We start from the raw sequence: 20635 nt of genomic DNA on the forward strand, positions 1-20635 counted from the left end.
GAAGTTCTGGAGGGAAGCAAAGATTTTACTCAGGCTGTTTGTGTGGTGGAAACTCTAATTTGGCCCCACATTTCATGAACAAGGCTCAGGAGGAAGTCTCTCCCCAGATGCAAAGCAGCTCATTCTCATCACTTATGAATGTGCTACTCCTTAGAAAGCCAAAGACTAGTAAGAGTGTGAGTAGTCAGGGGCAGTATACCATAGGATGAACCAGGAAGGTCACATCTAAGACTTAAATGTAAGACCCCAAGCTATTACACATGAGAAGAAAACGAGAAATGCACTAGAACCTGGGTATCAATAATTTTTTTTTTTAAAGTTAGGACTTGAAAGTACGGGCAAACGCCTTTAATCCCAGCACTTGGGAGGCAGAGCAGGTGGATTTCTGAGTTCGAGGCCAGCCTGGTCTACAGAGTGAGTTCCAGGACAGCCAGGGCTACACAGAGAAGCCCTGTCTCAAAAAAATAAAAAGAAAAAAAAAAGAAAGAAAAAAAAGAAAGTAAGTAAGTAAGTACAGGCAATAGAGGCCAGAACTGACAAATAGGCTTATATCAAACCAAAGTGTTTTTGTTTGTTTGTTTGTTTTCTACAGCAAAGGGGGTGCAAGTGACCGCCAAGATGGAAGAAGCATTTGCAACCTTCCCGTCTGGCAAGAGATTAATCTTTATAACATAAAAGGTGCAAACAATAGCGAAGGGAAGTGGGGACAGTCGATCCAAATAGACATTTCTAAAAGAAAAAAACCGAATACAGCTAGTAAGGATATCTTTAAAAGCTAGGCAGGGTAATGCATACCTTTAATTCTAATACCTGAGAGGCAGAGGCAGACAAACCTCTGTGAGGCCAACCTGGCCTAAACAGACAGTTCCAGGCTAGTCAGAAATACATAGTGAGACCTTGCCTCAAATAAACAAGAATATTTTTTAAAGTGTTCTGTGGGAGGGGCTGTGGGAGGGGCTGTGGGAGGGGTTGTGGGAGGGGTTGTGGGAGGGCTGTGGGAGGGGCTGTGGGAGGGGCTGTGGGAAAGCTGTGGGAGGGGCTGTAGAGGGCTGTAGCTATGTGAAAGGAGCCAGGGGTCCAGGAGCAAGGCCAAACTCCTGTTGTCCTTGAGGGTCTCCAGGATTCAAGGCACCAGGTACCCGGCTGCCTCTCACAGAAGATCTTTGTGGGCCTCCAGCCGGGGTATACTTGAAGCTGGTTTCGTCCGCATCCTCCACCAGTTGTTGGGCTGTGGCGTGTTTGCGGGCGTGGGTCCTGTGGGTAGAGTTGAGCCCCATGTCTGCCTCTCCCAAGGGGCTGGGGATGTGGCTTAGAGAGGCAGAGGCACAGGAATCTGACTGTGTTCACTCCAGGCCGGTGCTGGGCAGATGTTGGGCTGTGGGAAGCTGCTCGGCTCCGCTGGGGGTGGGAGGGCTGGGAAGGAACGCAGTCAGGGGTCCTGAGGGGAGTGGAACTCTTGGTTTGGGGGTCCCCAGGCCAGGAGGCAGCCTGGAACCGACTGGTTCTCTGGCCCTTGGGCTCTCAGGCGCCGTTGAGAGGCCATGGAAGGGTCAAGATGGGGGCATACGAGCTGGATCTACCCACAGCTGAGCAGGGAGGGGGAGAGATGAGCTCCAGCTGCATCCTGCAGGGGTGAGACTCTTGGTCACGACAACTTGCTTGGCTGGGTCATGGCTGGCTCAGCTTGCTTGCTTGCTTGAGTTGGTGGCCTCCATGAATCTATACCCTCGGTATTCTCAGAGCGGGCCTGAAGTTAAATACCTTTTGCAAGAAGGAAGGTCTGGGAAGGAATGCTTAATTGGGTATGCCCTCTGGCCCTTAGGTATCTCATTAGCATGGAGATCTCTTGAGGCTCTGCGGCCTGTAGTCATGCCCTTTGCCTGTGCTACATGAACTATGGCCACAAACCTTTCTGTGGGAGGGGCTGTACTATGTGGAAGGAGCCGGGGGCCCAGGAGCAAGGCCAAACTTCTACCATCCCTGAGCGTCTCTGGGGTACAAAGCCTGTGCTTGACCAGGTACCCAGCTGCCTCTCACAGCCCCACAGCGCTCAGGTTGGAGAAGTGGTTCTGTGGTTAATGGTGCTCTCTGCCTGAGCAGAGGATCCCAAACTGGCTCCCAGCACTGTGTAGGGTGGCTCACAATCTATAACTCCAGCTCCATAGGATCTGATGTCCTCTTCAAGCCTCTGAGGGTATCTGCTCTCACATGTATACACCCCCACACAGATACACATGCAAGTCATTAAAAATAATGTAAAAAATTAAATGTTCAATATCACTGTGACTGAAAGTTCTGAAAAAGAAGTGCCTTCCAATTGAGATGTTCCGGAAGGCTGACTGACTGACTAGAATTTTAGTAATTGTGGAGAATTTAGAATGCTGAAGGGCCAGAGCAAAATTATAATTTATCTTGGGCTTTCTTTAGCCCCTTAAATTGTCATTCTTTGCCCCTTCTGTGTTTCACATAACCTTCTATGACTGATAGATAAAAACCTTTTGGGGCATGTTAGCTTAACAAAATGGTAGTTTCCACCAGTCAAATGGCTAAGAATGCACCTGCTAGCATCAAGTGTCAGAGAAAAAGGGGGCTGGAGAGATGACTCAGTAGTTAAAAACACTTGCTGCTCTCACAGAGGACCCAAGTTTGGTTCTCGGTACCATATCAGGTGGTTCAAAGCCATCCAGAGTCATCTTTGTCTAGTCCTGTCTTCTGGAATCCTTCATTCATCTTGTGAAAATCAAACCCTTGGAGTCCTTCCTCCACTCCTGCTGACATCTGTTAGATAAAACATGCAGCACTCCATCCAGCTCATGGTCTGTCTTTCCCCCTTTACTTCAGCTCGGTAACGCTGCAATCTGAAACTTTGGTGAGGGGTGATGCAGGGACCCAAGAGCCTCATGCACTAGGCGAACACTGCATCTCTAGCTGCATCTTCACCCTCAAACTCTTGTCTTGGTGCAGAAACTAGGAGAGGAGGAACAGACACTGAAGGGAGATTGGCAAGAGAACTCTGAGGCAGCTGCCAGCATGTGACCTCTGCTGCGGTGGGCTTTCGGGGCTGCCTGAGACTCCAGGTCTTGGCTATATTGAAGACCATGCTTCCATGCATGGTGACAGGATAGCAGCACACTGGGACACTTGAGTTTAAGCTGTCCTCCAAAAGCCATGCGATTTTAGTATCTGGAAACAGGTTTGAGCCCAGAGAAGGTTATGTTCACTCTAGCTTTCCTCTGTTGTCACACAAGAAAAGTGCTATTTAAAAGTAGCCTTCTAGCAAGCCATGGGTATATACCTGTGATTCCACCCTTGGGTGGTGGAGGCAGGGAGATCAGGACTTCAGCGTCAGCTTAGTTATAAACAGTTACACATAAACACACATGTTCACACACACACAAATGCGCATGCTCACACATACTCAGACACAGACACATACTCATCTTCTTTCTCTGTCTCTCTCTCTCTCTCTCTCTCTCTCTCTCTCTCTCTCTCTCTCACACACACACACACACACATACACACACGGGTCCTTGTTCCAGAGGGCGTCCCACAAAAATCTCTGGCCTGGGCAGGTGCGGGAGTCCAGGCCAAGGGGATAGAGTGTGAGCAGGAAGAGGGAATTGCCTCTGCTGCCTCTGCTGCCTCCGCCCCGCCTGCCCAAGTCTCCCCTGTTGTCACTCAGTTACTTCCAGGTGCTGCACCTGACTCCCTGGGCTGAGTCGGTCCAGGCTGGGCCTGTGAGAAGCCAGCTAGCTAGCAAGGAGGGGAGAGTCCTGAAGACACTTCAGGAGAGCAGATCTCTTCCCAAATGATACAGCTCTTTCGACAGAAACTCTCAGACACTGGGATGATTCTCGAATACCTTTACTTCTCCCAAATAGGGCTCATGTATACAATTTTGGGGTGGGTTAGGGTTTGGCAGCAGATAAAGCTATTGGCTTGATCTGAGAGCTTGGAGATACCTCATCTACATGTGGGAGAGCCTTAGGCACTGTTCCTATGTGACTGAAGGCCATAGACCTCTCTGTGGGAGGGCCTGTGGAGGGCTGAAGCTAAGTGAAAGGAACCTGGGCCCAGGAGCAAAGCCGAACACCTACCGTCCTATTAGGTCCGGGGTTTGAGGCCTGTGATCCACCAGGTGCCCAGCTGCCTCTCACAGCCCACCGCCCCCACACACATTAGCATGAAAAAGGACCTGGCTATTTATCCCTCCCCCCTCTGCACTGTCCTGTGCAGACACACAGTAGGGATGTCAGGAAACAGAAGAGATTAAGGCCAATAGCAGCTCCTGCATCTGTTCTGGGGGGGGGGGGGGGGATACATTTGCATCCTTGGGGGCATGGTCCTTGTCCTTCCTTAGCAACCTTCCTTCTAAAATAATAATGTAATATTACAAATGTTGCAACAGTTTGAAGATTTATGTCTGTTCCCTCACACGCCAGAAAATTCCCCCAAACCAACACCAAAAGCAGTGAGAATTGCCCTTCTAGCAAGCATGTCTATGGAACAGTCTTTCCCCCAGAATTCTGTTGGAGTGACTTTGTCCAATAGAAAGTAACCTCATATGGGGATTGTTCTTTAGAAAATTAGCTACCGCCTGGGTTTTACCTGTATTCCCCGTCTTAGTGTGTGCATTCACCATACACTGGAGAATGCTAGTGGGATTTTTGGTCCCCATCTTAAATTGTACTGTAACATTTATTTTTATTTTGTTTGGGGAGCACAGTGCATGCCATGGAGTACGTGTATGTGTGTAGGACAGAGGACAACTAGCAGAAGTTAGTCCTCTAATGTGACCCAGGGGGTTGAACTCAGGCCCATTAGGCTTGGTGGCAAGTGTCTTTACCCACTGAGCCATCTCAGCAACCCATTTTTGTCCTTGCGATACTGAACATTGAATGCAGGTTATATGAAAGCTATAACCCAATCCAGGACCCACCTTTTAATAACACCTTCTCCATAGAGGAGCTTCACTCGCTGCCTTAGATTATTTTCTCTGGGGTGGAGAATTGTGAGTGGGTTCTACTGGGAACCCACAATCGGGAGAGCTAGAGAGCAGGTGGCAGGCTGGTCACCATGTGTTTGTAACTGGGACTCAGCTAATCCAGCAGATGTCTCTCAGCAAGAATGGCCTGTCAGAGCTATCCCACAGTCAGGCAAAGGGGGTGGGGCACTACAGAAGTTAGGCAGGCCACCCACTAGGGCAGCATACAGTTTGCTAGTTGGGGTTGGGGTGGGGGAGTCCTCACCAGCTAAAGTTCTGTGCCCTCATTACGTTTCTACTGCTTTGATAAAACACTGAAAAAAGCAACTCAAGGAAGCTTATTCTGCTCCACAGTTCAAGACATGGAGGCCAGAGTAGCAGAAGCTTGAAGCAGCCTGTCATGTCTCATCCTCAGCCTTGAAGAAGAGAGCCAGAGAATGGGTGCCAGCGCTTACCTTGGGCTGTTCTGTCCCTTCATACAGTCCAGGGTCCCTACCCAGGAAATGGTCCCACCCACAATCAAGGCATCGCTCCACACCATTAGCACAATCAGAGTGATCCTTCACCAACATTCTCAGCATCTAACCTCAGTGCAGATAGTCCTTTACAGGTGTTCCTAGAGGCTTGCCTCCTAAGTGACTTGACCACTCATACTAACCACCACACCTATCCTTTAGGAGACACCAGACAAGGCAGAGAAAGGGATCTGGAAGCTCATTTATATTCCCTAAACCTACTGCAGCTTCCAGAGTGTTGGGCCCATCAAGGAGCATTGCCCCCTGCCAGGAATAGCCACTTGCATTAGACTTGCATCCCCCTGCCTACAAAGCATCATCAAGGCAAGGCTGCTGATACATTGTGCACTTAGCTCTGGGGGGCCCAAACAGCCCAGCTGATTATCTGCCAACAGACCTTGAACTCCTGATCCCCCTGCCTCTGCCTCCTGAATACGGGTCTACAAATGTGCACTAGCACTTAAATGGGGAAATTCAGAACATACTTGCCTATTAATTAAAAAAAAAAAATAAAACAGCAACCCCATCACATATTTACATAAATGATATGTCTTTGTAAAAAATTATTTTCAAAACTCGAAATCGCATTGTTTAACGTTTTCGTGGATCTCTTCAAGTTATCTGAAATCTTGCGTCTGTCCCTTCACCCATCTGGTGTGAGTTCACCCATCTGGTGTGAGATGCCGCCTGCTTTTCAGCTGGGAAAGCTGATGCACCCACACACAGCTGAGAACTGGAGGAGACTTGGATAGGCTTGTCAGAACCATGAACATTTTCTGTGATGCTATATCAAAACTCAGTAAGGGTTCATCTCTGAACCATTTGTGCATAGTGGAATCTGAAGTCTTACTATGTACCCTTTCATACTGTTAGGTTAAAAACCATCATTGCTTGTTTGTTTATTTTTTTTGGTTTTTCGAGACAGGGTTTCTCTGTGTAGCCCTAGCTGTCCTGGAACTCACTCTGTAGACCAGGCTGGCCTTGAACTCAGAAATCCGCCTGCTTCTGCCTCCCAAGTGCTGGGATTAAAGGCATGCGCCACCACCGCCCGGCTAAAAACCATCATTGCACCAGGGAGAAGACTCAGCAGTAAAAGGTCCTGGCTGCAGACTGATGGTCTGCGTCTGGCCCCAGAACCCACAGGTGAAAGAGAAATGATTCCTAAAAGCTGTCTTCTGACCTTGACATCTGTGCTGCAGCACTTGCGCGCGCGCACACACACACACACACACACACACACACACACTAAAAAAAAAACCCTATTGTGTACTTTGCTTTTTGAACTGGACCAAATCCCATTCAGAAATTTGTCATACCATGCCATAGTCATTTTGGTTATTGAATTGTTCAGACTTTCCAGATGGTGACACATTTATAACGCAGTACCATGGAACTGGGGTGAAGGTTAAATGGTTAAGAGCTCTTCCCAAGGACCTGAATTTGGTTCCCAGCATCTACATGAGGGATCTTACCATCCCCTGTAACCTCAGATCCAGGGGATCTGATGCCTTTCTTCAGATGTGACCCCTGTCACATGTGTATAATCTATAAAAAAAAGATTTCATGTGCATTGGCATGTTGCCTGCATGTTTGTCTGTGTGAGGGTATCGGAGCCTCTGGAACTGGAGTTGTAGACAGTTGTGAGCTGCCAGATGGGTGCTAGAAATTAAACCTGATTCCTCGGGAAGAGCAGACAGTGCTCTTAACCACTGGGGCATCTCTCCAGCCCCACATATACATAATTTAAAATAATCCAATAAATCGTTTATAAAAAAGAATTGCATTCATTAACTTTACCATCAACCTCAGCTCACAGGTCTCTAAGTACTTGTAAGCTGCCAGATTTCCGAAGGTGGGTTTGAATGTTCTAAAATATTGGCAATTATTTTCTTTAAAGGCTTACCTCACTCGTTTGAAAGAAAATATCTCCTATATATGCAAGTGTGAAGAATGGTACTTTATCTATCCATAATTCTTTCAAGGAAAACATTGTCATTTATTAAAAAAATACTTTCAGTTCTAGCCAACACATACTTAGTATGTACATAGCATTCCTTAACATAAGCATGGTCCTTCATTATCAGAAAGGCCAAGCACGTGTCCCACGTTTGCACCATCAACATGGCTATTAACACTGTAAAAAGCAAATATTACCTTAGTACTTGTTGCAGAAAAATTTGACCCAAGAAAATCCATTGAAAGGCGCTGAGGATACTAAGGGTTAATGGCTAATTGTGTGTGCATGTGCGTGTGCGTGCATGCGTGCATGCGTGAGAGAGAGAGAGAGAGAAAGAGAGAGAGAGAGAGAGAAAGAATGCATCACCTTGTTTATATGTGTATTGGGGTGAGGAGTCAATGTCCTTGTGGGTTTTACTTTATTTTTTTGCATTTTATTTTATTTTTTGAGTCTGAGTCTCACTATGTAGCCCTGGCTGGCCTTGAACTCACAGAGCTCCACCTGCCTCCAGCTCAAATGCTGTGATTAAGGGCTGAACCATCATGCCTGACTCAATACCCCCGCTTTTCAAGTGCCATGGAGAGTTTCTCTTTTTTTTTCTTAAGGGTTTGTTTTTGTTGTATGTGTATGTTTACCTGCTTGTATATGTGCACCACACGTGTATGTGGTGCATGTGGAAGTCAGAGCGAGGTGTCATATCCCCTGGAGTTACAGCCAGTTATGGGCCACTATTGAGTGAGTCCTAGAAACCAAAGTGGGTTCTCAGCAAGGGCAGCCAGTGATCTTAAGAGCTGAGACATCTCCTCCAGCTTCTTTTTGTAGAAACTTCTGTAGAGTTATTGGAGAGGCTTCTGCAAGCCTCTTTCTTAAGTGTCAGGAAACAGGCCCCCTAGCTCCAACAGCCATCAGTCTTTCTCCTTTAAAGCAAACAACTTTTTAAGGGAGGCCACTGAGCTCACCGAGTTAGGAAGCGACCACATACGGAAACCTGGACAGGAACAACAGTAGGCTGTTGGTTGGTTGGTTGGTTGGCTAGTTAGTTAGTTAGCCTAACCCAGGACACTTGTACTTCAAGCAAAGCACATTCTGGAAATCAACATGTGGCTCGAAGTCTCAAAATCACCTTCAGAGGGAGCATGAGTACTGGAGGAAGGGTTTAGGAAAGTTTACTAGCTAATTAATTCCCAGTCACTGACCCAGAGGTAAAGAGCGACTGGACCGTGGATAGCTACCAAGCTGCGTGCTGGTATAGGCAGCAGCACCGTGGACAGCGCCAAGCACTGAGCTGCGCGCAGAGAGATTGCTGAATGCTGAAGCCCCATGCTGAGAGCTGGGGTGGGGAGAGGCGGCTTCATCAGCTGATGCCTTACGTAGTGCGGGAGTCCCACTTTGCTAAGGCAGGTCTGGGTGGGCGCGCCGGCGAGCACTCTCGGAGCAGCAGCCTCAGGCACCGTGGAGAGAGACCAGGGCAGGGCAGAAGGCTATCTCCAGAAAGCAGGTATCTACGCGGCTTCCAGTCCCCCACCCCCACCCCTCGGAGTCACAGCCGAAAGAAGGGGGAGGTGGGCAAGGAGCAACCCTGGACCAGCGACTGTTCTGACGCACTAGCTGGGTTCTAGACATCCACCCTGCAGTGGGCGGGGGCCGGCCCCAAGGATGCTCTGCTGCAGGCGACCAGACAGCAGTCTCCGCCAAGGTGAGAAACAGCGGGCATGTGATAGCAAAGGCCGGCCCTGGCTTCTAGACTCGGCCCCTTGAGTCCGCTTTCCGGATCTCTAAGGATACCTGGGCTGTGTGGCTGGTAGCCCAACACCCTCCTCTGCCACAGTCTCCTCCGAACTCTCACTGGGTGGAGACTGAAGCCAGGTTCTTGGCTCTTGGCAGAATCCTTTCCACTGGCCAGCGGTCACAAACATCTAGATTGACTTCAGTGGGCTCGGTGGCTACATAGAGTCTAAACGCAGGTGTCCTGGGCCAGCAATGGATCTGCCTGTAAACTTGACCTCCTTTTCTCTCTCTACTCCCTCCTCTTTGGAACCTAACCGCAGCTTGGATACGGAAGTCCTGCGCCCTAGTCGGCCTTTTCTCTCAGCTTTCCGAGTGCTAGTTCTGACCTTGCTGGGCTTTCTAGCTGTGGCCACGTTCACCTGGAACCTGCTGGTGCTGGCCACCATCCTCAGGGTACGCACCTTCCACCGAGTACCACACAACCTGGTAGCATCCATGGCCATCTCAGATGTGCTAGTGGCTGTGCTGGTTATGCCACTGAGCCTGGTGCATGAACTGTCTGGGCGTCGCTGGCAGCTGGGCCGGCGTCTATGCCAGCTGTGGATTGCATGTGACGTGCTCTGCTGTACCGCCAGCATCTGGAATGTGACAGCAATAGCCCTGGACCGCTACTGGTCAATCACGCGCCACCTGGAGTACACACTCCGTGCCCGCAAGCGTGTCTCCAACGTGATGATCCTGCTCACCTGGGCACTCTCCGCTGTCATCTCTCTGGCTCCGCTGCTCTTTGGCTGGGGAGAGACTTACTCCGAGCTCAGTGAGGAATGCCAGGTCAGTCGCGAGCCTTCCTACACCGTGTTCTCCACTGTGGGCGCCTTCTACCTGCCACTGTGTGTGGTGCTCTTTGTATACTGGAAGATTTACAAGGCCGCGAAGTTTCGCATGGGCTCCAGGAAGACCAATAGCGTCTCCCCCATACCCGAAGCTGTGGAGGTGGGTGCTACAAGGATTGTTTAAAAAAAAAAAAAAAATACTACACTTGTATTTCAAAGGCTTTCTTCACAGCACACCTCTCCTGATGTTTGTGAAAGGTGAAACTCTCCAGTTTGGGGAGAGGTAGGCAAGGGAGGAAGGGAGGGCGCAAGAACCAGGGATGATTCGCTTTGCTCTAAGCTCTGAATCACAGAGCCCCTCCCATACTGAATGTCTGGTGGATTATTTTCTTTTTTGAAAAATGGGGGGTTTGCCATCCACGTCCTATCTGGTCCACTTTGGTACTAGAGCCCTGTGGATGGACAGCATCTGGAGAAGCTGGTGTCCTGGGGACACCGGCTCAGTAGGGGCGGGGGGAACATGCAGTTTTCTGCATTGGTAGTGAGGGCGTCTGGAGAAGGTAAGATTAGAATGACTGACAGGATGAGTGCCATATAGCAGGCATACCAGTTGTGTTTCGTTCTAGGCTGTTTTAAAAACTATAATTTCTAGGTTGCTGTCCTTCATTCTCTGGTGTCCTGCCTAAAACGACCCGCATAAGATTAAATACAACTGTTTGCTGTGTCGTGGTGACTGCATATGGGTGGTACCAATGCTTTCTGGGTCTAGTTACTGCAGTCCCATCGGACCATGGGTACCACTAAGGACCACTTGGCCTGTCTGCCTTCCCTTTGAGTAACATGCAGGCTTTCCTGAAGTTTCAGGACAGAGCTCCCCTGCTCCCTACAGCAGGCGTTTGAAGCAGACAATCTCTAAATGGAAGTCCTACTTTCTCCCACCCTGTGCCACCCACGATTTCTTTGCCTGCCTCTCCTTAACTCCTAAAGATCTGAGCTGCAATTCAGTGTTCTTCTCAAGCTCCCTGAAAAGGAGCCAGCTCCCCACCTGCTGCCGAGAGTCTCTTGTGCGTACTGAAGTCAGATCAGGGCAAGGACACAGTTTTTGATTCCTGTTGCTGGGCTCAGGGGCAGCAAACTGTTCTAAATGAATGTGTGGAATATGCTGTGCTGGCTTGACGTGAGAACAAGCCTGAGGATGCTGGTTATTTGTGAAGACTGTGTCAGCATCCTGCGGTTCCACTCATTCGTACTTAGGTGTGGGTAGGGAAAGGAAAAGGGCATCGTTTTGTTTTTGGAATACAGGTGTCAGAGGCTACCTGTTCCTCCATCTACAGCAGTGGTCCTCCACCAAGCATGATGTTTGGATTGCCCGATAATTTCTAATAGCACGGGATGGCCCCAAAGAATTTCAAGAACCAGAATTCATAGAACTAAATTTTGGAAACTCTGCTGTATCCACCAAGAAGCCAAGAACTGGTTCCAAGCAGCCTTAGGCTGCTGAAGCTTGGAGCCCACCTCTACTTTCCCTGGTAACAGAAACGGGAACACCAGCTTTCCTTTCCCTTGACCATATAAAAAAGATGGAGGTGGTTCTAAGGTCTATCTCTAGCCTGGGGTGAGACCTGGCACTTCATACAGCCAAAATGGAGATGGAAGGGTTAAGTTGCCCCCTGATGAGACAACGCTTTTCTGGGCTCTCTTCACCAGTGCAGCCCTTTTCTGAATTGGCCCAGTGTGACCTTCCCTGTTTTCTTCTATCTATCTCTCTTTCTTTCAGACACTGGTTGAAGGCCATGCATGCTTTCCCTGGTACTCTAGGCTCTTTTACTTTCTCTCTGAAACCTTTCTCCTTTTATCCAAGGCTGCTTGCTCACAGTGATTACAAACAGCATGGCTTTCTCTCTCCTTATTTCCCAGCTATTGACAATTGGCAAGACTCACAGCTTGCCTGCTCTGTTCGTTCTCTCTCTCTCTCTCTCTCTCTCTCTCTCTCTCTCTCTCTCTCTCTCTCTCTCTGTAAATCAGAGGACAACTGGCAGGAATTGGTTCTCTGTTTCCAACCAGTGAGTTCCAGAGATCAGACTTAGGCCATCAATGTCAGCAGCAAATGCTTCTACCATTGAGCCAACTCAATATTCTCAGGTAATTTTTATTTTATGTGTTTAGGTGTTTTGCCTGCATGTATTTTTATGTATACCATGTGTGTGCCTGGTCCTGCAAAGGCCAGAAGAGGGTGTTGGATCATCTGGAATTGGAGTTAGAGACAGTTGTGGTCTGTCACATGAGAGCTGGCATCAGATCTTGGTCTTTTGGTCAAGCAATGTGGTTTTTTTTTTCTTTTTTTTTTTTTTTTTCCCATCATGGTCTCACTATGTAGCCCTGGCTGTCCTGGAACTCACTTTGTGGACCAGAATGGCCTCAAAATCAGAGACCCACTTGCCTCTGTCCTGGAACTCACTTTGTGGACCAGGATGGCCTCAAAATCAGAGACCCACTTGCCTCCAAGGGCTGAGATTAAAGGCATGAGCCATCACTCCCAGTTGAGCAGCTGTACTCTTAACTCTGAGCCATCTCTTCAGGCCACCCCAGATAAATTTTAATCTGTATATCAAATGAGTTGATCTTTATTTATTATTTTTTTTTTTGTTTTTTTCGAGACAGGGTTTCTCTGTGTAGCCCTGGCTGTCCTGGAACTCACTCTGTAGACCAGGCTGGCCTCGAACTCAGAAATCCACCTGCCTCTGCCTCCCAAGTGCTGGGGAGTTGATCTTTATAGTGTGAGGGTTAAAGGCAGCTTTAACTCGGTGCAAACAAGTAGGGCAGCCACAGTACAGTCAGATGCCCTCTCCAGTTAGAAGGATGGGGACTTGACAGGTGACTACATTCCCTGTGGAATAACTTCATTGAGCAGATTTTGAATAGTGACTTCAGGCTAATAAGAGATACGGATTCTTTTAAGGAGCCTTCTGGTAATAGATTATTGATAAAGATGGATGATCGATAACAGTGCTAGATGATAGATAACATATAATTGATACATGACATATAAAAAGATGAGAGATAATAGATAATCTATTGGTATATATAGGCTCCCATATTTCTGGGTACAGAGGCTTATATAGGGGTATCCAGAGAACCACATCTTGTATAGATCTCTGGTCTCTATGTTTTAAGACTATTTGGCAGTGTTTAGCCTCATACTGGATATTTTCTAACTTGGTAGGTTCACAGGTCCACTTACTTATTATTTTTGAGTCCATTTATTTAAAGAAAAAACTAAGCCAGACATGGTGATGCACACCTTTAATTCCAGTACCTTGGAGGCAGAGGCAGGAAGATCTCTGTGAGTTTGAGGCCAGTATAGTGAGTTCCAAGACAGCCAGGAGTATATGAAAAAGACCCTGGAGAAAGAGGGGGGCACAGACAGACAGAGACAAACAGAAGCAGACACAGACGCAGACGCAGACGCAGACGCACATGCAGACGCACACGCACACACACACACACACACACACAGAGAGAGAGAGAGAGAGAGAGAGAGAGAGAGAGAGAGAGAGAGAGAGAGAGAGGGAGAGAGAGATCTGTGTTTCAGCTTCTCCATCTGTTCCATCAGCAGCTGTGGGGTTCCATTCCACACAAATGCTGTGTGGATTTTTTTGTTAAATTTATCTTCTGTCTTTATTTGAAATTTTGCACCTTTTTTCAGTCATCCTGTGCAAGGGAAGTTCTGAAGTCACCTTATGTAAGCCATAGTCTATCTTTATGGTTACATTTCCACAGTTGGATTAGATAAATCTTCTCTTCTCCACCTTGCTTTTAAATATTTCCAAATCTGAAGAGGTTTCACTTTAGTCTGTGACAGATCCAGACACTATTGTTTGTTTTCTCGTCTAATGAAATTCTAAATTCTACAACACATTTCTGTCCTTTCTCTGAGGCTTAGGAAAATTCTTCCTCATTCCCTTGGCTTTGGCATAGGCTTTGAATTTATAGATCTGACTTTATACCTGATGAGTTTACAGAATGCTTACATTTTCCTGAACAACAACAACAAAAAATCCTGAAGAAAGGACAGTTCATTTAGCATGTTTGATAATGCTCCAAGAACATGCTAGAGAAAGACCCAAGGGGGGAGTAATATTGCAAAGCCTCTAGATATAAATCAAACAAGCTGACTACAGCTAGACAGAGATTACTCAGTGGTTAAGAGTGCTTTCTGGTCCTGCAGAGGACCTGAGTTCAATTCCAGAACTCATGTCTGGCAGCTCATAATTCCAGTTCCACATGGCCCAATACCCTGCACTCTGAGGGTAGCTACACACACACACACACACACACACACACACACACACACACACACACACTTTAAAATAAAAACCAAGCAGCTGTAGAGCCTGTAGGTTAATTGCACAGCACAGTGGTGTTTGACGGTGTGCCCTCTGACACATGGTCTACACCTTAAGCAAAGATCTAATCCAAGACCTAACTACAGACTGCTAGGTAAAGCGCTAGTTACTTGAAGCAAACAGCTGGACATGATGGCCTGACACATAGACATCCTTGCTTGCAAATTCCAGAATAGCAAAACACCATCCAGCAGTAAGAGCTCAGGTAGCAGCCAGAATCCAAGGAACCAATAGTTTCATGAGTTGGGGGTCCAGTGAATGCCTTCTGGTAAGATGTTATGGTGGGTCCTGAGAATAGTCTCAGTCCTACCTTTATAACTGGCCGAGTGGGGTAGGGGTGAGGGGAAGGGGCACAGCTGTGACCCAGAGGCTGAGATGAAAAGAGCATCCTAACCTGTCTTTAGGACAGAGGAAATCATGATTATCTCTGAATTCAAGAGTGGTCAGGCTTAGTGGGGCAATGTCCTCTGTAGAGTGTGGTCGCTGAGACTGACTGATTGGTTTTCAGAGTCAGGTTTTTAGGGTGACTGTAATTTGATTGGCTGGCTCCCGAGTAAGTGTTAATGATGACTGGCTCCTTCACAAGCTTGTGTTCGGGGAAACTTCATTGTCCTCGATCAGTGGAAGAGGTTTACACAACCAGCAAGCCTCCTTGTTACCATAGCTACAGAACAATCATTCTGCCCCCAGTCAGAGCATTTTTTATCACCACCATGCTGAGCCTTCTAATCTGTATATCTGTCTCTTGAGTGTTCTGGCAGGTCCAGGTGACCCGTCTTACAAATCAGCTGAACCCATACTTTGGAGCTGAGAGTCTCTGTCCCCAAACTTCAGCACCACAAAGCAGTGTAATATGAATTGTCAGTAGTAAGAACATGGTAGATTTGTAGTAAAACTTTAAACAATTATTTAGCATATCAACGTTTTGGAAAAAAAAAAAAAACAAAAAAACAAAAACAAAAAAACCCAAGAGCTTTAGCAAGTGGTCCTGTCCCCAAATAACAGTTATTGAAAGAGAAAAAGACAGAGAAAGCTGTAAAGTTTCAGTGAGTCTGAAATTGAGAAGCACCTATTCTGAATGTATGTCAGAGGTGATGGAGAAGATCTAGCTTGGTCTGCCTGCTCAACCCCTGTTAGCCTCTCTAAGACCTTAAACTTACAGTAATCAGCATAAGGTTACTGTATAGACTCCATTAAACTCCTCATTGTAGCCATTGATCAGCAGAGCCAAGGTCTGGAAGCCGCACCTGAAAACAAGAGAAAGTGGAAACTTTTCAAGCAGCCAGGATCTCCTAACGGCCCAAGTGACCTCTTACGGGGGGTTGGGGGCTTGGTGTCGGACACAGCACTGGAACATGGCTTGGGGAAAGGACCCAAGTTTCATATGGAAACGTGTTAGTTGCTCCAACCTGGTGTGTTCTTGTGGAAAGAGGCAACCTCAATTGAGAAACTGCTCGGGTCAGATCGGTCTGTGGCCACGTCTGTGAGAGACTGTCTGGATGAGTGAATGAAGCGGAAAGGCCCAGTCCACTTCCCGTAGCCCAATGCCGAGGCAGCTGAGCATGCGCTGTGTGAGAGCAGCCGGGCATGCGCAGTGTAAGAACAGCGGAGGACGAGGCTGTGGGTCAGCGATCAGTATTCCCTGAGGTTTCTGCTTCAGCTCCAGCTTAGGTTCCTGTCCCGTTTGCCTCACCGATGAAGACTGACCTGGAAGTGTAAGTTGAAATAAACCTTTTCCTTCCCAAGTTGCTTTTGGTCTTTTTTTTTTTTTTTTTTTTTTTTTTTTTTTTTAATCATAGCAACAGAAGAAGAACAGGACAATGGGGGAAATGCTTTTCTGTGAAATATGGAACTCTATTACCAAACTCTGAAGAACTGCTGATACAAAACCATGTCCCAGTGCCCCCACAGTATCGCAACACCCTCATGTCTTCAGTAGTCACAGTGTTGATAGTCCCCCCACGTTGCCAGAATCCCTACTGCCGTCAGCAATGCCCAGTTTAATGCCAAGCGTGGTGCAGACTTTCTGAGGGAGAAAGAGTCAGAGAATTCTCAGGAGTCCTAGGGGAATTGGGTCTCCCCTTTTATCATTGTAGTCTCTGGGGATTGAACTCAAGTCATCAGACTTGGTGGCAAGCACCTTCACCCACTGAGCCGCCTTCACCTGCCCTTTGGGAATCTCATATCAGTAGAAAAGTTCTAGAATATTCTAATGGTTTAGACCAGACTCACAGGAACATTCTAGAAATCTGGCCCTAAGTTTACCCCTGACTTCCTAGAGTTTGATTAATGATGGAGTGAAGAGACCCTTCATTCGGTAGATGCCCTGCTTCACTTTTGAGTTTTGATTTTCCTCTTTAGGCTACTGATATGCAGTAGGTCCACTCTGATGCTGGGTGGCAGCAGCAAGCCACAGCCAGTTAGCTCCCAGATGGCAAAAGAAACTCACAAACCCCCACAGGGTATCATGTAGCTGGCTGAGTTTTGGTACCTGGTGTGAGAGACATGGTGAGTGAATTTTCAATCTCCACTATTCTGTTTAGAACAAGCTCGTTAGGATATATATTAATTACCTTTGTTATTGCTGTGATAAAATGCCTGATGGGAGCAACTTAAGGGAGAAAGGATTTACTTTGTCTCGTGGTTTGGGGGAAGGCAATCTCTCAGGGCAGGAAAAGCACGGTGGCAGGAGCCTGAGGGTCACACCATGTGTGCATTTGAGGAGCACAAAGACACAGCACTGGGCTCACTCTCCCCATTTCTTCAGTGTGGGAGCCCAGACTATACTATGGATGGTGCCACCAACACTGGGGGTGTGACTCCCCAACTAGAAACTCCCTTATAGACAGGCTCAGAAGTTCACCTCCTGGGTGACTATAGATCCCCTGACTGGCCATCAGTAACTCACCATCATGAGTGAGCCTGTCTCCTGTGCCTTTGCCATCAAATGCGAATGTCTCGTGTTCTGGTTTTGTTTATCTCACTGTGATAAAACACTCTGGCCAAAAGCAACTTAGAAGAGGAGATTGTTTATTTTAGCCTGGAATGCCAGACCACAGTCCATCACTGAGGGAAGTCAGGGCAGGCCTGCTTGGTAGTCAACACAGCATTGCCTCTGAGGAACTCACTCCACAGCCCAAGAAGTGCAGCACGAAACATGGAGGCTGCTTCTTGCTAGCTGGCTTGTAAGACAGCTCACACCAGTGGGTCTCAGCCTTCCTAATGCCATGACCTTTTAATACAGTTCTTCATGTGGTGGTGACCCCCCCAACCGTAAAATTATTTTCATTGCTATTTCATAACTGTAATTTTGCTACTGTTATAAATTATAATGTAAATATTTTTGGAGACAGAAGTTTGCCGATGGGATCACTACCCACAGGTTAAGGAACCACTGGCTTAAACACAACTAGTTTTCTTAAACAATTCAGAATGACTTGCCTAGTGATGATTACCTATAGTGGGCTGGACAAGCGCTCTCTCTCTCTCTCTCTCTCTCTCTCTCTCTCTCTCTCTCTCACACACACACACACGCACACGCACGCACACACACATGCGCACAGGCCAATCTGATCTAGGCAGTTCCTCAGTTAAGGCTTTCCTCTCAGATGATTCTGCCCTACGTCAAGTTGACAGTTATAGCTAACCACGACACCCCCACGTTCTATTTATTTTTGCTGTGCCTTTAGTCGAGCAGATAGCCACAGTCTCACTTGCACTGAACTCTGTGTGCTGTAGCTTCCTCTCCTTTCGAAGATGCAGGCAGAGCCAAGCCTTGTCATTCACTGCTATGTCCTCTAGTTTCCCAGATTCCCCAACAAAGCCCCAAATACTGACTTTGGAATGGTTTGTGGGGCCCAGGCCCATCCATAGCTGGCAAGTGTGAAGTGGCATTTCCTTACAGCATGTCTGTTGGTACCTTGCAGGTGAAGGATGCCACACAGCATCCCCAGATGGTGTTCACGGTCCGCCATGCCACCATCACCTTCCAGACAGAAGGGGACACATGGCGGGAGCAGAAGGAGCAAAAGGCGGCCCTCATGGTGGGCATCCTCATCGGAGTGTTTGTGCTCTGCTGGTTCCCTTTCTTTGTCACGGAGCTCATCGGTCCCCTGTGCTCCTGGGACATCCCTGCCATCTGGAAGAGCATCTTCCTGTGGTTGGGCTATTCCAACTCCTTCTTCAACCCACTCATCTACACAGCGTTCAACAGGAGCTACAGCAGTGCTTTCAAGGTCTTCTTCTCCAAGCAACAATGAGAGGCCACATGGGCATGCCTTCCTCCCGTAGCTCGGTGGATTATCCTGTCCCATGAACCTTTGCAGTCTGCCCAGCTGTCCTGAGGACAAGATCCATCTGCCAAGGGCACCAGGGTCACATCAGGGCTCAGCTCACTTCAGTTCTATGCCTGTGTGTTGGAAGTTGTCTTCATCTGAAGGCTCTTGTGGCTTATGTCCCCAGTCTGGGCACTCTTCCCCACTCAGTACCAGCAGCCACGGACCAGCAGCCACGGACCAGCAGCCACGGACCAGCAGCCACGGACCAGCAGCCACGGACCTGGCCCACAAAGTGCCCATTTCCCCTCCAACTCCACTCCACAGGGACATGAGGAGTTTGATCAGGACAGACGGGAGGGAGGAAGTGAGACAACTGAGGCAGAAAGAACAAAGCCGAAAGTCAGTGGGAATCACACACACCTGTAACCGTAGCACCATGGAAACTAAGGCAAGGAAACTAAGGAAACCAAGGAAACTAAAGCTCAGATTTGGAGCCAGCCTGGGCTACATAGTAGGTTCAAAAACCAGCTTGAACTATCTAACATCGTATATAGCAACAGCAAAATGCACGGGGGAGGCTGTTAGAGCAGCAGCAGACCATAGGGCAGACTTCCCAGAACAGCCCTCGTTTCAGAGTTCTGCTCTGTGGTCCGGGAGTGATGTCCCAACACTGGGTCCTTCCTAACATTTGATCACAAAGTTCTGTCCCCAAACATGTCAAAGCACCGTCCCATTTGTGATGACAGTGACTCCCGTCTTTACCATTTGTTCATTGTAAACACAAAGTCCCCATCTGTCTGTCTGTCTCTTTGTCTCTGTCTATCTCTCTGTCTCTGTCTATGCCGCTCTGTCTGTCTGTCTGTCTCTCTCTCTGTAGAAAAGGACAGTTTCCAGTTAAAATTGACTCATCCTTCAACTGGAAAAACAAAATGTTTCCTTCCATTTTGAAACAACTGTTCATGAACAATAGAAAACTATCAATTTCACAGAATTTGTCAAAATTATTTATTTACTATGGGTTTCTATTTACTATGGGTGTGATTTCTTTAAATGTTTCTGGCCTTAGTGTTTATTCCCTAAATAGTACAATTTGAGGCAACAACAGCCATGAGCTATTGATTTTTTAAAATACAGCTTTACAGTTGGTCACTATAAGGGCCTGTCCATCAGACACATTCAGTAAACAGGAGTGCTGGCTGTTTTTTGGTATTGGTTTTGTTGGTATATGAACCTGACCAGATAGCCAGACAAGGGTCAAGTGATGCCATTATCAAGTTGGCAGTGTAACTGGTAAGTCAAGACAGTCTAGTAAAGACACAATGTTTACATGGTCACAGAAAACCTTGGGCACACTCTCACCTCCAAAGGTGTCCCAAGGGAACTTTGAGAACACTATCGAAAGAGCCAAGGAGAGAAAGAAGAGCCAGTCACCTTTCCAGAACCCCGTCTATGCTGACTTCTCCCATAAGCTGAAAATAGAGCCATTGAAACCCACAGGGCTGTGGCCAACTCTTACCATGTGGTTCTCAGTAAAATCCTAAGGGAGCAAAACCACTCACACTTCAGGTCCCAGCAGTGAGGAACACGGGGCCATTTGCTGAAGAATTCTCATCCAGGAAGTGGACTCTCAGAGCTAGCCAGGTGATGGTGCCATTGCAGAGTTGGTGTTTCTTCAGTTGGCTGGAAGTGAGACAACTTCATCCTCATGAGTTTTTAACTATCTGTTCATTTATTTATGTTTGACACAGGGTCATACTGTGTAGCCTTGGCTGTTCAGGAACCCACTGTGTAGACCAGGCTGATCTCAGACTCACAGAGATCTCCCTGCCTCTACCTCTGCCTCTGTCCTCTGAATGCTGGAAAAGTATGTATTACCACACCGGGACTAAGAGATTTTTAGGTAAAAATCCTCCAGTGCTCTGAGGCCCTTTGTCT

The 20635-nt window shown here is 47.6% G+C and overlaps 1 protein-coding gene and 1 long non-coding RNA gene across 3 annotated transcripts; one reads left to right on the plus strand and one right to left on the minus strand.

The window, feature by feature from the left end:
* Positions 1-980: 980 nt before the first annotated feature.
* On the minus strand, positions 981-16061 carry LOC143434497 (uncharacterized). The gene is made up of 3 exons (XR_013103971.1): positions 15833-16061; positions 15584-15670; positions 981-1254 (listed from the first exon to the last, which is right to left on the minus strand). It is a non-coding gene; the product is annotated as an uncharacterized LOC143434497 (long non-coding RNA).
* On the plus strand, positions 8838-19691 carry Htr5a (5-hydroxytryptamine receptor 5A). Of its 2 annotated transcripts, XM_076913280.1 has the most exons (3): positions 8838-8954; positions 9505-10177; positions 18350-19691. In XM_076913280.1, the coding sequence occupies exons 2-3, from the start codon at positions 9680-9682 to the stop codon at positions 18680-18682; spliced, it is 831 nt and encodes a 276-aa protein (XP_076769395.1). In that variant the 5' UTR covers positions 8838-8954; positions 9505-9679; the 3' UTR covers positions 18683-19691. The 2 variants fall into 2 exon arrangements, with proteins under 2 accessions (XP_076769395.1, XP_034374630.1); XM_034518739.2 differs by lacking the exon at positions 8838-8954 and having other exon boundaries at positions 9437-10177.
* The last annotated feature ends 944 nt before the right edge of the window (positions 19692-20635 follow it).

The sequence above is a fragment of the Arvicanthis niloticus genome, chromosome 15, assembly GCF_011762505.2.
Source record: "Arvicanthis niloticus isolate mArvNil1 chromosome 15, mArvNil1.pat.X, whole genome shotgun sequence".
Classification (NCBI taxonomy): Eukaryota; Metazoa; Chordata; class Mammalia; order Rodentia; family Muridae; genus Arvicanthis; species Arvicanthis niloticus.

What these genes read in the sequence shown, in the direction of transcription:
- Htr5a (XM_034518739.2), top strand. Translation starts at nt 9,437, where the DNA reads ATGGATCTGCCTGTAAACTTGACCTCCTTTTCTCTCTCTACTCCCTCC. An exon ending in CCATACCCGAAGCTGTGGAG is followed by an intron (nt 10,178 to 18,349) that starts GTGGGTGCTACA and finishes GGTACCTTGCAG; the next exon opens with GTGAAGGATGCCACACAGCA.